This window comes from Chroicocephalus ridibundus, unplaced genomic scaffold (assembly GCF_963924245.1).
Source record: "Chroicocephalus ridibundus unplaced genomic scaffold, bChrRid1.1 SCAFFOLD_813, whole genome shotgun sequence".
Taxonomy (NCBI): Eukaryota; Metazoa; Chordata; class Aves; order Charadriiformes; family Laridae; genus Chroicocephalus; species Chroicocephalus ridibundus.
The window spans coordinates 1-14924 of record NW_026961188.1 but is presented as its reverse complement, the minus strand read 5'-3'; the positions used below and the strand labels follow the sequence as shown (position 1 = coordinate 14924).

General features: G+C 70.5%; 1 protein-coding gene across 1 annotated transcript; it reads right to left on the bottom strand.

Annotated features, from left to right (window-relative positions):
- Window positions 1-471: 471 nt before the first annotated feature.
- On the bottom strand, window positions 472-14667 carry LOC134509123 (adhesion G protein-coupled receptor L1-like; the record flags this gene model as incomplete). The annotated part of the gene is made up of 4 exons (XM_063321602.1): window positions 14548-14667; window positions 8308-8521; window positions 2737-2846; window positions 472-615 (listed from the first exon to the last, which is right to left on the bottom strand). Coding segments are annotated over exons 2-4 (307 nt in total), but the record flags the coding sequence as incomplete, so codon positions are not given.
- Window positions 14668-14924: the final 257 nt, after the last annotated feature.

Sequence of the window (14924 nt, the reverse complement as noted above, 5' to 3'; positions counted from 1 at the left end):
TGTGCTTATCAGGTGCTTGGCATGTGTTTGGCATGTGCTTGGCGTGTGCTTAACGTGTGCCAGTGCCCGGCAGGCGTGTTTAGCGTGTAGAAGCGTGCCCCGGGCACTCATGTAGCGTGTTCTCTGTGCTCGGTGTGTGCTTGGCGTGTGCTTAGCATGTACAAGTGTACTTAGCATGTGCTTAGCATGTACTGGTGTGCTTAGCATGTGCTTAGCATCTACAGATGTGCTTAGCGTGTGCTTAGCGTGCGCTTAGCGTGTGCAGGTGTGCTTAGCATGTGCTTGGCATGTACTGGTGTACTTAGCGTGTGCTTAGCGTGTACAGACGCGCTTAGCATGTGCTCAGCACACCCTGGCCGCGTGTCCGGGTGTGCTTAGCGTGCGCTTGGCGTGTGCTTAGCATGTACACGCGCTTGCTTAGCGTGTGCTTGCCGTGTGCTTGGCGTGTGCTTGGCGCAGGCTGGCCTGCACCGGGGGGGGGTGGGGGGGCGCGTTTGGGGTGGTGCTTGGCGTGTGCTTGGCGTGCGTGGGCCTGCCCGGCGTGTGCTTGGCGTGTGCTTGGCGTGTGGCGGCGCGGGGGGGCTCCGACGCTCCCGGCGGCGGCTCCAGCGGCGGCTGCAAAGCAAAAGGGGGGGTGGGGGGGTCGGGGGGGGGTGTGGGGGGGTTTGGGGGGGTCGGGGGTGGGGGGGTGGGGAGGGGGTTGGGGGGGTTTTTCGGGGGGGGGGGGGAGGGAGGGGGGTCAGGGGGGTCCCGCAGCGGCACCTGGGGAGAGAGACGGGACCGACCCCCCCCCCCCCAACCCCCACCCCACCCCCTCCCCCCCCCGCCATGATGGGGGACGCAGCCCCCAAAACCAGCCCCATAAGTGTGGGGGGGTGGGTGGTGACACACACACCGGGGGGGGGGGGGGGTCCTTGGGGGTCGCAGCCCCCCCCCCCGAATTTGGGGGGGGTGTCACAAACTGGGGGGGGACGGGATATGGGGGTCAGGGACCCCAAGGAGGGGGCACGGGGGACCTGGGGGGGTCATACGGCCCCCTAACCCCCCCCCCCCGAGACCCATAGCGGGGGGAGAACGATGGGGTGTCCCTGGTTTGGGGCCCCCCCCCCAAAGTCACCCCCCCACCCCACCCCCCCACCCCCCCCCGGCCCCCCCAGGTGAGGACCCAGGTGTCCGGGTGCCCCCAGGGTTGGGGGGAGCTGTGGGGCACAGTGGGGCAGGGGGTGCTATGGGGCAGGACCCCGCTGTGGGGCAGGACCCCACCGGTGCCCCGGGTGCTATGGGGCTGGGCGCTGTGGGGCAGGACCCCGCCGGTGCCCCAGGTGCTATGGGGCTGGGCGCTGTGGGGCAGGACCCCGCCGGTGCCCCGGGTGCTATGGGGCTGGGCGCTGTGGGGCAGGACCCCGCCGGTGCCCCGGGTGCTATGGGGCTGGGCGCTGTGGGGCAGGACCCCGCCGGTGCCCCGGGTGCTATGGGGCTGGGCACTGTGGGGCAGGACCCCGCCGGCGCCCCGGGTGCTATGGGGGACCCCGCCGGCGCCCCGGGTGCTATGGGGCTGGGCGCTGTGGGGCAGGACCCCCCCGGTGCCCCGGGTGCTATGGGGCTGGGCGCTGTGGGGCAGGACCCCACCGGTGCCCCGGGTGCTATGGGGCTGGGCGCTGTGGGGCAGGACCCCGCTGGTGCCCCGGGTGCTATGGGGCTGGGCGCTGTGGGGCAGGACCCCGCCAGTGCCCCGGGTGCTATGGGGCTGGGCGCTGTGGGGCAGGACCCCGCCGGTGCCCCGGGTGCTATGGGGCTGGGCGCTGTGGGGCAGGACCCCGCCAGTGCCCCGGGTGCTATGGGGCTGGGCGCTGTGGGGCAGGACACCCCCGGTGCCCCGGGTGCTATGGGGCTGGGCACTGTGGGGCAGGACCCCACCGGCGCCCCGGGTGCTATGGGGGGACCCCGCCGGCGCCCCAGGTGCTATGGGGCTGGGCGCTGTGGGGCAGGACCCCCCCGGTGCCCCGGGTGCTATGGGGCTGGGCGCTGTGGGGCAGGACACCCCCAGTGCCCCGGGTGCTATGGGGCTGGGCGCTGTGGGGCAGGACCCCGCGGGTGCTATGGGGCTGGGTGCTGTGGGGCAGGACAGAGCCGGTGCTATGGGGCTGGGCGCTGTGGGGCGCTGTGGGGCACCGTGGGGCAGGCGCGCAGGCCCACTGCACCCCCCAGGTACTTGGGGGGTGCTGGGACGGGGATGTGGGGCCTGGGGGATGCCGTGGGGCTGGAGACGCTATGGGGCAGGCCACACTGTGGGGCAGGACTCACTGTGGGGCACGCAGTCGTACTGCACCCCACGGTGCTTGGGGGGCGCTGGGGACGGGATGGGGGGGCCTGGGGACGGTGTGGGGCTGGGGATGGTGTGGGGCGGGACGCGCTGTGGGGCTGGGGGCGCCGTGGGGCAGGACTCACTGTAGGGCACGCAGTCGTACTGCACCCCACGGTGCTTGGGGGGCGCTGGGGACGGGATGGGGGGGCCTGGGGACGGTGTGGGGCTGGGGATGCTGTGGGGCAGGACGCGCTGTGGGGCTGGGGGCGCCGTGGGGCAGGACTCACTGTGGGGGTCGCAGTCGTACTGCACCCCACGGTGCTTGGGGGGCGCTGGGGACGGGATGGGGGGGCCTGGGGACGGTGTGGGGCTGGGGATGGTGTGGGGCGGGACGCGCTGTGGGGCTGGGGGCGCCGTGGGGCAGGACTCACTGTAGGGCACGCAGTCGTACTGCACCTCCAGGTACTTGTAGGTCCCCGGACAGGGGTCGGGGAAGGCGTCGGAACCGGCCACAACCACACACTGCGTCCGGTTGTTGCACCTGCGCGGGGACAGGGGACACGGCGCTGAGGACACGGGGGACATGGGGGACACGGGGGACACGGGGGGACACTGGGGACATGGGGGACACACGGACAGAGGGGACACGGGGGACACGGGGGACATGGGGACAGCACGGACACTGGGGGACACTGGGGACATGGGGACAGAGGGGACAGAGGGGACACGGGGACATGGGGGATAGTGGGGACATGGGGGACACGGGGGACACTGGGGGCACGGGGACAGCACGGACACGGGGGGACACTGGGGACATGGGGGACACGGGGACAGAGGGGACACGGGGGACACGGGGACAGCACGGACACTGGGGGACACTGGGGACATGGGGGACACAGGGACAGAGGGGACACGGGGGACACGGGGGACACTGGGGGCACGGGGACAGCATGGACACTGGGGGACACTGGGGACATGGGGGACACGGGGACAGAGGGGACACGGGGGACACAGGGGACATGGGGACAGCACGGACACGGGGGGACACTGGGGACACGGGGGACACGGGGACAGAGGGGACACGGGGACATGGGGGATAGTGGGGACATGGGGGACACTGGGGGACACGGGGGACACGGGGGAGAGCAGGGACATGAGGGACATGGGGACAGTGGGGACACAGGGCACATGGGGGACATGGGGACAGCGGGGACACTGGGGGCCACGTGTGACGCTGGGGACATGGGGGACACCTGTGACACTGGGGACATGGGGGACACGGGGGACACAGGGGACACTGAGGACACGAGGGCCATGGGGACAGCAGGGACACAGGGACACTGGGGACATGAGGGACATGGGGGACCTGGGGGACACGGGGGACAGTGGGGGACACGTGTGACACTGGGGACATGGGGGACATGGGGACAGAGGGGCCACAGGGGACATGGGGGACACGGGGGACAGCAGGGACATGGGGGACATGGGGACAGCGGGGACACAGGGGGCCACGTACGACACTGGGGACACGGGAGACACGGGGACAGTGGGGACATAGGGCACATGGGGGACACGGGGACACGGAGACAGTGGGGACACGGGGGACAGCAGGGACATGAGGGACATGGGGACAGCAGGGACACAGGGACACTGGGGACATGGGGGACACGGAGACAGCGGGGACACAGGGGACAGCAGGGACACGAGGGGCACTGGGGACATGGGGGACTTGGGGACAGTGGGGACACGGGGGGGCCACATGTGACACTGGGGACGTGGGGGACACGTGGGACACGTGTGACACTGGGGACATGGGGGACAATGAGGATGTGGGGGACACTGGGGGACACATGTGACACTGGGGACATGGGGGACAGCAGGGACATGGGGGACATGGGGACAGCGGGGACACGTGGGACATGTGTGACACTGGGGACATGAGGGACACGGGGGACACAGGGGATATGGGGGACACAGGGGACATGGGGGACACGGGAGACACGGGGGACACAGGGGACATGAGGGACATGGGGACAGCGGGGACACATGGGACACGTGTGACACTGGGGACATGGGGGACATGAGAGACATGGGGGACATGGGGACACAGGGGGACACTGAGGACATGGGGGGCACTGGGGGACACGGGGGGCACTGGGGACATGGGGGGCATGGGGACAGAGGGGACACGGGGGACACGGGGGACAGAGGGGACATGAGGGACACGGGGACAGCGGGGGACACGTGTGACACTGGGGACATGGGAGACATGAGGGACATGGGGACACTGAGGACATGGGGGACACTGGGGGACATGTGTGACACGGCGAACATGGGGGACACGGGGACAGCAGGGACATGGGGACACGGGGGACACTGGGGACATGGGGGACATGAGGGACATGGAGGACACGTGTGACACTGGGGACATTGGGGACATGGGGCCATGGGGACAGCGGGGACACGGGGGACATTGGGGCCATGGGGACATGAGGGACATGGAGGACATGGGGACATTGGGGACACGGGGGACACGACACGGGACACAGAGTTGGGGACGTGGGCCCCGGGGACCCCTCAGGTGGCCTTGGGGACAGTGACGTGGGGGACAGGGCAGAGATGTCCCCGGTGCTGCGGGGACACGGGGCCGGCCCCGCCTTGTCCCCACCACCCCGTGTCCCCCCCCGCTGTCCCCGTGTCCCCCCCGTGTCCCCCCACCATCCCCGTGTCCCCCGTGTCCCCCCCAGCTGTCCCCGTGTCCCCCCCCGCCGTCCCCGTGTCCCCCCACCATCCCCATGTCCCCCGTGTCCCCCCCCGCTGTCCCCGTGTCCCCCCCGTGTCCCCACACCATCCCCGTGTCCCCCGTGTCCCCCCCAGCTGTCCCCGTGTCCCCCCCTGCCGTCCCCGTGTCCCCGTGTCCCCATGTCCCTGTGTCCCCTGCCCGTCCCCGTGTCCCCACGTCCCCACGTCCCCTGCCCGTCCCTGTGTCCCCATGTCCCCATGTCCCTGTGTCCCCTGCCCGTCCCTGTGTCCCCATGTCCCCATGTCCCTGTGTCCCCTGCCCGTTCCTGTGTCCCCATGTCCCCGTGTCCCTGTGTCCCCTGCCCGTTCCTGTGTCCCCATGTCCCCGTGTCCCTGTGTCCCCTGCCCGTCCCTGTGTCCCCATGTCCCCGTGTCCCTGTGTCCCCTGCCCGTCCCTGTGTCCCCATGTCCCCGTGTCCCCGTGTCCCCTGCCTGTCCCCATGTCCCCGTGTCCCCTGCCCGTCCCCGTGTCCCCATGGCTCCTGCCTGTCCCCATCACCCCCCGTGTCCCCATGATACTCTGTGTCCCCGTGTCCCCTGCCTGTCCCCATGTCCCCTGCCTGTCCCCATGGTCCCATCATCCCCCGTGTCCCCATGTCCCCTGCCTGTCCCCGTGTCCCCATCGTCCCCCGTGTCCCCTGCCTGTCCCCGTGTCCCCATCGTCCCCTGTGTCCCCATGTCCCGACGATACTCTGTGTCCCCACAGCCCCTGCCTGTCCCCACGGCCCCATGTCCCCTGTGTCCCCATGTCCCCTGCCTGTCCCCATGGCCCCACGATACTCTGTGTCCCCGTGTCCCCTGCATGTCCCCATGGCCCCTGTGTCCCCATGGCCCCTGCATGTCCCTGTCACCCCATGTGTCCCCGTGTCCCCTGCCTGTCCCTGTGTCCCCGTGTCCCCTGCCTGTCCCCGTGTCCCCATGATACTCTGGGTCCCCGTGTCCCCTGCCTGTCCCCATGTCCCCGTGTCCCCATGTCCCCTCCATGTCCCCGTGTCCCCATGGCTCCTACATGTCCCCATCATCCCGTGTCCCCATGGCCCCATGGTACTCTGTGTCCCCACGTCCCCTGCCTGTCGCCGTGTCCCCACACCCCCACGTCCCCATGTCCCCGTGTCCCCTGCCTGTCCCCGTGTCCCCATCATCCCCCGTGTCCCCATGGCTCCTGCATGTCCCCATGTCCCCATGATACTCTGTGTCCCCGTGTCCCCTGCCTGTCCCCGTGTCCCCGTGTCCCCGTGTCCCCATGATACTCTGTGTCCCCATGTCCCCTGCCTGTCCCTGTGTCCCCATGTCCCCATGGCCCCTGCCCGTCCCCATGTCCCCATCACCCCCCGTGTCCCCATGATACTCTGTGTCCCCGTGTCCCCTGCCCGTCCCCATGTCCCCACGTCCCCATGATACTCTGTGTCCCTGTGTCCCCTGCCCGTCCCCGTGTCCCCATGGCCCCATCATCCCCTGTGTCCCCATGTCCCCTGCCTGTCCCCATGCCCCCGTGTCCCCATGGCCCCATCATCCCCCATGTCCCCATGATACTCTGTGTCCCCATGTCCCCTGCCTGTCCCCGTGTCGCCATGTCCCCATCGTGCCCCGTGTCGCCATCATCCCATGTGTCCCCATGGCCCCTGCCTGTCCCCATGCCCCCGTGTCCCCATGGCCCCATCATCCCCCATGTCCCCATGTCCCCGTGTCCCCATGTCCCCTGCCTGTCCCCGTGTCGCCATGTCCCCATCGTGCCCCGTGTCGCCATCATCCCATGTGTCCCCATGGCCCCTGCCTGTCCCCATGTCCCCGTGTCCCCCTGTCCCCGTGTCGCGGTGTCCCCTGCCCATCCCTGTGTCCCCATCATCCCCCGTGTCCCCACGTCCCCATCATGCCCCATGTCCCCATCATCCATTGTGTCCCTGTGTCCCCTGCCTGTCCCCATGTCCCTGTGTCCCCGTGTCCCCTGCCCGTCCCCCGTGTCCCCGTGTCCCCTGCCTGTCCCCGTGTCCCCATCATGCCCCGTGTCCCCACGTCCCCATCATACCCCTTGTCCCCATCATCCCCCATGTCCCCATGTCCCCTGCCCGTCCCCGTGTCCCTGTGTCCCCGTGTCCCCTGCCTGTCCCCGTGTCCCCATGATACTCTGTGTCCCCGTGTCCCCTGCCCATCCCTGTGTCCCCATCATCCCCCATGTCCCCATGTCCCCTGCCTGTCCCCGTGTCCCCGTGTCCCCATGTCCCCGTGTCGCTGCGTCCCCTGCCTGTCCCCATGTCCCTGTGTCCCCATGTCCCCATGTCGCTGTGTCCCCTGCCTGTCCCCGTGTCCCCATCATCCCCCATGGCCCCATGGCCCCTGCCCGTCCCCGTGTCCCCGTGTCTCTGTGTCTCCTGCCTGCCCTCATGTCCCCATGTCCCCATGGCCCCATCATCCCCCATGTCCTCATGTCCCCTGCCCGTCCCCATGTCCCCGTGTCCCCATGTCCCCTACCTGTCCCCGTGTCCCCATGTCCCCATCGTGCCCCATGTCCCCATCATCCCATGTGTCCCTGTGTCCCCTGCCCGTCCCTGTGTCCCTGTGTCCCCGTGTCCCCTGCCTGTCCCCATGATACTCTGTGTCCCCGTGTCCCCTGCCTGTCCCTGTGTCGCCATCATTCCCCATGTCCCCTGCCCGTCCCCCTGTCCCTGTGTCCCCATGTCTCTGTGTCGCTGTGTCCCCTGCCCATCCCCGTGTCCCCATCATGCCCCGTGTCCCCACGTCCCCATCATACCCCATGTCCCCATCATCCCATGTGTCCCTGTGTCCCCTGCCCGTCCCCGTGTCTCCGTGTCCCCATGTCCCCGTGTTGCGGTGTCCCCTGCCCCTCCCTGTGTCCCCGTGTCCCCATGTCCCCATGTCGCTGTGTCCCCTGCCCCTCCCTGTGTCCCCATCATTCCCCATGTCCCCATGTCCCCATGTCCCCTGCCCATCCCCATGTCCCCGTGTCCCCATGTCCCCATCGTGCCCCATGTCCCCATCATCCCATGTGTCCCTGTGTCCCCTGCCCGTCCCTGTGTCCCTGTGTCCCCGTGTCCCCTGCCTGGCCCCATGGCCCCATGGCCCCTGCCTGGCCCTGTGTCCCCATCATGCCCCGTGTCCCCATCATCCCCCATGTCCTCATGTCCCCTGCCCGTCCCCGTGTCCCCGTGTCCCCTCGTCCCCGCGTGCCCCGGCCCGCGCACCTCTGGGCCATGATCTTGAAGGCGTCGGGGAGGTAGCACTGGACGTTCTCCATCTGGAAGGGGTCGGCGTCGCAGATCTTGTCGTCGGTGCGGCCGTAGTTGGCGTTTTCCACCAGGACGACGTCGCTGCCCGGGCAGCGCAGCTCGATGGGGTACCCCTCGCACGCCAGCTCCCGCCGCACCAGCCCGAAGGGCAGCCCGGCCCGGCTCAGCCCTGCGGGGTCAGGCCGCCCGTGGCACCCCCTGCCCCACACGGGAACGGGGCGACACCCCCTGCCCCACACGGCAATGGGGAACCCTGCCCCACACGGCAATGGGGAACCCCCTGCCCCACGCGGCAATGGGGAACCCTGACCCACACGGGAACGGGGCGACACCCCCTGCCCCACACGGGAATGGGGAACCCCCTGCCCCACGCGGGAATGGGGAACCCTGACCCACACGGCACCGGGGAACCCCCTGCCCCACACGGCAACGGGGCGACACCCCTGCCCCACGCGGCAATGGGGAACCCTGACCCACACAGTAATGGGGAACCCCCTGCCCCACACGGCACCGGGGCGACACCCCCTGCCCCACACGGCAATGGGGAACCCTGCCCCACACAGGAACGGGGAACCCCCTGCCCCACGCGGCAATGGGGAACCCTGCCCCACACGGCAATGGGGAACCCTGACCCACACGGGAACGGGGCGACACCCCCTGCCCCACGCGGGAACGGGGTGACACCCCTGCCCCACACGGCAATTGGGAACCCTGACCCACACGGCACCGGGGCAACATCCCCTGCCCCACACGGCACCGGGGAACCCTGACCCACGCGGGAATGGGGAACCCTGACCCACACGGCACCAGGGAACCCCCTGCCCCACACGGCAATGGGGAACCCTGACCCACACGGCACCGGGGAACCCTGACCCACACACCTGGGATCCCCCTGCCCCACGCGGCACCGGGGCGACACCCCCTGCCCCACACGGCACTGGGGAACCCTGCCCCACACGGCACCAGGGAACCCCCTGCCCCACGCAGCACCAGGGAACCGTGACCCACACACCTGGGTCACCCTGCCCCACACGGCACCAGGGAACCCCCTGCCCCACACGGCAACGGGGCAACACCCCCTGCCCAACACGGGAATGGGGAACCCTGACCCACACGGCACCGGGGAACCCCCTGCCCCACACGGCACCGGGGCGACACCCCTGCCCCACACGGGAACGGGGAACCCTGACCCACACGGCAACGGGGAACCCCCTGCCCCACACTGCACCGGGGAACCCCCTGCCCCACACGGCAATGGGGAACCCTGACCAACACGGCACCAGGGAACCCCCTGCCCCACGCAGGAATGGGGTGACAACCCTGCCCCACACGGCACCGGGGCGACACCCCCTGCCCCACACGGCAACGGGGAACCCCCTGCCCCACGCGGGAATGGGGAACCCTGACCCACACGGCAATTGGGAACCCTGACCCACACGGCACCGGGGCAACACCCCCTGACCCACACGGGAATGGGGAACCCCCTGCCCCACATGGCACCGGGGCAACACCCCCTGCCCCACACGGCACCGGGGAACCCCCTGCCCCACACGGCAACGGGGCAACACCCCCTGCCCAACACGGGAATGGGGAACCCTGACCCACACGGCACCGGGGCGACACCCCCTGCCCCACACGGGAATGGGGAACCCCCTGCCCCACGCGGCAATGGGGAACCCTGCCCCACACGGCACCGGGGTGACACCCCCTGCCCCACACGGCACCAGGGCGACACCCCCTGCCCCACGCGGCAATGGGGAACCCTGACCCACACGGCACCGGGGAACCCCCTGCCCCACACGGCACCGGGGCGACACCCCCTGCCCCACATGGGAATGGGGAACCCTGACCCACACGGGAATGGGGAACCCCCTGCCCCACGCGGCAATGGGGAACCCTGACCCACACGGCACCGGGGAACCCCCTGCCCCACACGGCAACGGGGCGACACCCCTGCCCCACGCGGCAATGGGGAACCCTGACCCACACAGTAATGGGGAACCCCCTGCCCCACACGGCACCGGGGCGACACCCCCTGCCCCACACGGCAATGGGGAACCCTGCCCCACACAGGAACGGGGAACCCCCTGCCCCACGCGGCAATGGGGAACCCTGCCCCACACGGCAATGGGGAACCCTGACCCACACGGGAACGGGGCGACACCCCCTGCCCCACGCGGGAACGGGGTGACACCCCTGCCCCACACGGCAATTGGGAACCCTGACCCACACGGCACCGGGGCAACATCCCCTGCCCCACACGGCACCGGGGAACCCTGACCCACGCGGGAATGGGGAACCCTGACCCACACGGCACCAGGGAACCCCCTGCCCCACACGGCAATGGGGAACCCTGACCCACACGGCACCGGGGAACCCTGACCCACACACCTGGGATCCCCCTGCCCCACGCGGCACCGGGGCGACACCCCCTGCCCCACACGGCACTGGGGAACCCTGCCCCACACGGCACCAGGGAACCCCCTGCCCCACGCAGCACCAGGGAACCGTGACCCACACACCTGGGTCACCCTGCCCCACACGGCACCAGGGAACCCCCTGCCCCACACGGCAACGGGGCAACACCCCCTGCCCAACACGGGAATGGGGAACCCTGACCCACACGGCACCGGGGAACCCCCTGCCCCACACGGCACCGGGGCGACACCCCTGCCCCACACGGGAACGGGGAACCCTGACCCACACGGCAACGGGGAACCCCCTGCCCCACACTGCACCGGGGAACCCCCTGCCCCACACGGCAATGGGGAACCCTGACCAACACGGCACCAGGGAACCCCCTGCCCCACGCAGGAATGGGGTGACAACCCTGCCCCACACGGCACCGGGGCGACACCCCCTGCCCCACACGGCAACGGGGAACCCCCTGCCCCACGCGGGAATGGGGAACCCTGACCCACACGGCAATTGGGAACCCTGACCCACACGGCACCGGGGCAACACCCCCTGACCCACACGGGAATGGGGAACCCCCTGCCCCACATGGCACCGGGGCAACACCCCCTGCCCCACACGGCACCGGGGAACCCCCTGCCCCACACGGCAACGGGGCAACACCCCCTGCCCAACACGGGAATGGGGAACCCTGACCCACACGGCACCGGGGCGACACCCCCTGCCCCACACGGGAATGGGGAACCCCCTGCCCCACGCGGCAATGGGGAACCCTGCCCCACACGGCACCGGGGTGACACCCCCTGCCCCACACGGCACCAGGGCGACACCCCCTGCCCCACGCGGCAATGGGGAACCCTGACCCACACGGCACCGGGGAACCCCCTGCCCCACACGGCACCGGGGCGACACCCCCTGCCCCACATGGGAATGGGGAACCCTGACCCACACGGGAATGGGGAACCCCCTGCCCCACACGGCACCGGGGCGACACCCCCTGCCCCACACGGCACCGGCGCAACACCCCCTGCCCCACGCGGCACCAGGGAACCCCCTGCCCCACACGGGAATGGGGAACCCTGACCCACACGGCAATTGGGAACCCTGACCCACACGGCACCAGGGTGACACCCCCTGCCCCACACGGGAATGGGGAACCCTGACCCACACGGCAACGGGGCAACACCCCCTGCCCCACGCGGGAATGGGGAACCCCCTGCCCCACACGGCACCGGGGCAACACCCCCTGCCCCACGCGGCAATGGGGAACCCCCTGCCCCACACGGCAATGGGGAACCCTGACCCACATGGCATCGGGGAACCCCCTGCCTCACACGGCACCGGGGAACCCCCTGCCCCATGCGGGAATGGGGAACCCTGACCCACACGGCAACGGGGAACCCTGACCCACACACCTGGGTCACCCTGCCCCACACGGGAATGGGGAACCCTGACCCACACACCTGGGTCACCCTGACCCACACGGCACCAGGGAACCCCCTGCCCCACACGGCAACGGGGCGACACCCCTGCCCCACACGGGAATGGGGAACCCTGACCCACACACCTGGGTCACCCTGACCCACACGGCACCGGGGAACCCCCTGCCCCACGCGGCACCGGGGAACCGTGACCCACACACCTGGGATCCCCCTGCCCCACACGGGAATGGGGAACCCCCTGCCCCACACGGCACTGGGGAACCCCCTGCCCCACGTGGCAACGGGGCAACACCCCCTGCCCCACACGGCAACGGGGAACCCTGCCCCACACACCTGGGATCCCCCTGCCCCACGCGGCAATGGGGAACCCTGCCACACACACCTGGGATCCCCCTGCCCCACACGGCACGGGGGAACTCCCTGCCCCACACGGGAATGGGGAACCCTGCCCCACACACCTGGGATCCCCCTGCCCCACACGGCACCAGGGAACCCCCTGCCCCACGCGGCAATGGGGAGCCCCTGCCCCACGCGGCAACGGGGCGACACCCCCTGCCCCACGCGGCAATGGGGAACCCTGACCCACACACCTGGGATCCCCCTGCCCCACGTGCCTGGGTCACCCTGACCCACACGGTAACAGGGAACCCCTTGCCCCACACACCTGGGTCACCCTGACCCACACGGCAACGGGGCGACACCCCCTGCCCCACACAGCAATGGGGAACCCTGCCCCACACACCTGGGTCACCCTGCCCCACACGGCAACAGGGATCCCCCTGCCCCACACGGCACCGGGGCAACACCCCCTGCCCCACACGGCAATGGGGAACCCCTGCCCCACACGGCACCGGGGCGACACCCCCTGACCCACACGGCAACAAGGATCCCCCTGCCCCACACGGCAACAGGGTGACACACACCCCACACACAGCCCCACACGGCAACAGGGAATCCCCCCCTGCCCCACACGGCAAGGGGGTGACACCCCCCTGCCCCACACATCTGGGTCACCCTGACCCACACAGCAACAGGGAACCCCCTGACCCACATGCCTGGGTCATCCTGACCCACATGGCAATGGGGACCCCCCTGCCCCACACACCTGGGTCACCCTGACCCACACGGTAACAGGGATCCCCCTGCCGCACATGCAACCCACAGCAACAGGGATTCCCCTGCACCACACACCTGGGTCACCCTGACCCACACGGCAACGGGGAACCCCCTGCCCCACACATCTGGGTCACCCTGACCCACATGGTAACAGGGATCCCCCTGACCCACATGCCTGGGTCACCCTGCCCCACATGGCAATGGGGACCCCCCTGCCCCACATGGCAACGGGGAGCCCCAGCCCCACACGGCAACGGGGACACCCCTGCCCCACACACCTGGGATCCCCTGCCCCACACAGCAACAGGGACCCCCTGCCCCAGCATTGGGGACCCACAGCCCCACATGCCAGGGTCCCCTGCCCCACACATCTGGGTCACCCTGCCCCACACGGCAATGGGGACCCCCAGCCCAAATGGCAACAGGGACCCCCTGCCCCACATGGCAATGGGGACCCCCGGCCCCACACGCCTGGGACCCCCTGCCCCACATGGCAATGGGGACCCCCGCCCCCCCAGCCCCACGCGCCGAGGACCCCCCCAGCCCCCCACGCCTGTGTCCCCCCTCGTTAAGGGTCCCCTGTGCCCCACATGTTGGGGTCCCCCGCACGCCCCACAGAGGGGGGACCCGGCCCCACACACCCCCCCAGGGCCTGGCGCCCCCCAGCCCCACGTGTCCTGGTGTCGTCCCCCCCCCCAAAAAGGGGACTTGGGGGTCCTGGTGACACCCCCCCCCAAAAAAAAGGGGGCCCAGGGGACCGGGACCCCCTCCCCATAGGGGGACTTGGGGGTCCCGGTGTCCCCCCCCAAAAAAAAATAAGGGGACCGGGACCCCCTCCCCAAAAGGGGCACTTGGGGGTCCTGGTGGCCCCCCCTGGCCCCCACCCCAAAAGAAAGGGGGCCCAGGGGACCGGGACCCCCCCTCCCCAAAGGGGGACTTGAGGGTCCTGGTGCCCCCCCCAAAGAAAATAAGGGGACCGGGACCCCCTCCCCAAAAGGGGACCCCCCCAAAAAGGGGGCGGGCGCCCCCCCCCCGGCCCCCCCGCCACCCCCCCCATAGTGGAGCCGGGTGTCTGGGGGAGACACCCCCCCTCCCCCCCCAAAAAAGGGGGACCCCAGGTGACCAGGCCCAACCCCCCCCCAACAATGACCCCCCCCCCCAATGACACCCCCCCCACACAATGACACCCCCCCCCCCCATGGTGGCCCCCCCCGGGTCCTACCTTGGGTGGCCGAGGTGACGAGGACGGCGGTGAGCAGGAGGCTGCGCAGGGCGGGGCAGGGGGGGCCATGGCGGCGGTTTTTTTTGGGGGGGGGGACACACACACGGACACACGGATGGCGGGGGGGGGGACACACACACACGGATGGCGGCGGGGGGGGACACACACGGACACACACACGGTCCCAGCCCCCCGGGGCCTCACCGGGCACCGACCTGTGGGGGGAGACACCGGGGGGGGGGGTCAGGGTTAAGGGGGGGCCCGGGGGGGACACGCACGACCCAGGCGGCTGGGGGTGACCCCCCTCCCCATCCCCCCCCCCATCCCCCCGTGTGTCGTCCCCCCCCTCCCCATGCTCCGGGGGGATGGGGGAGGGC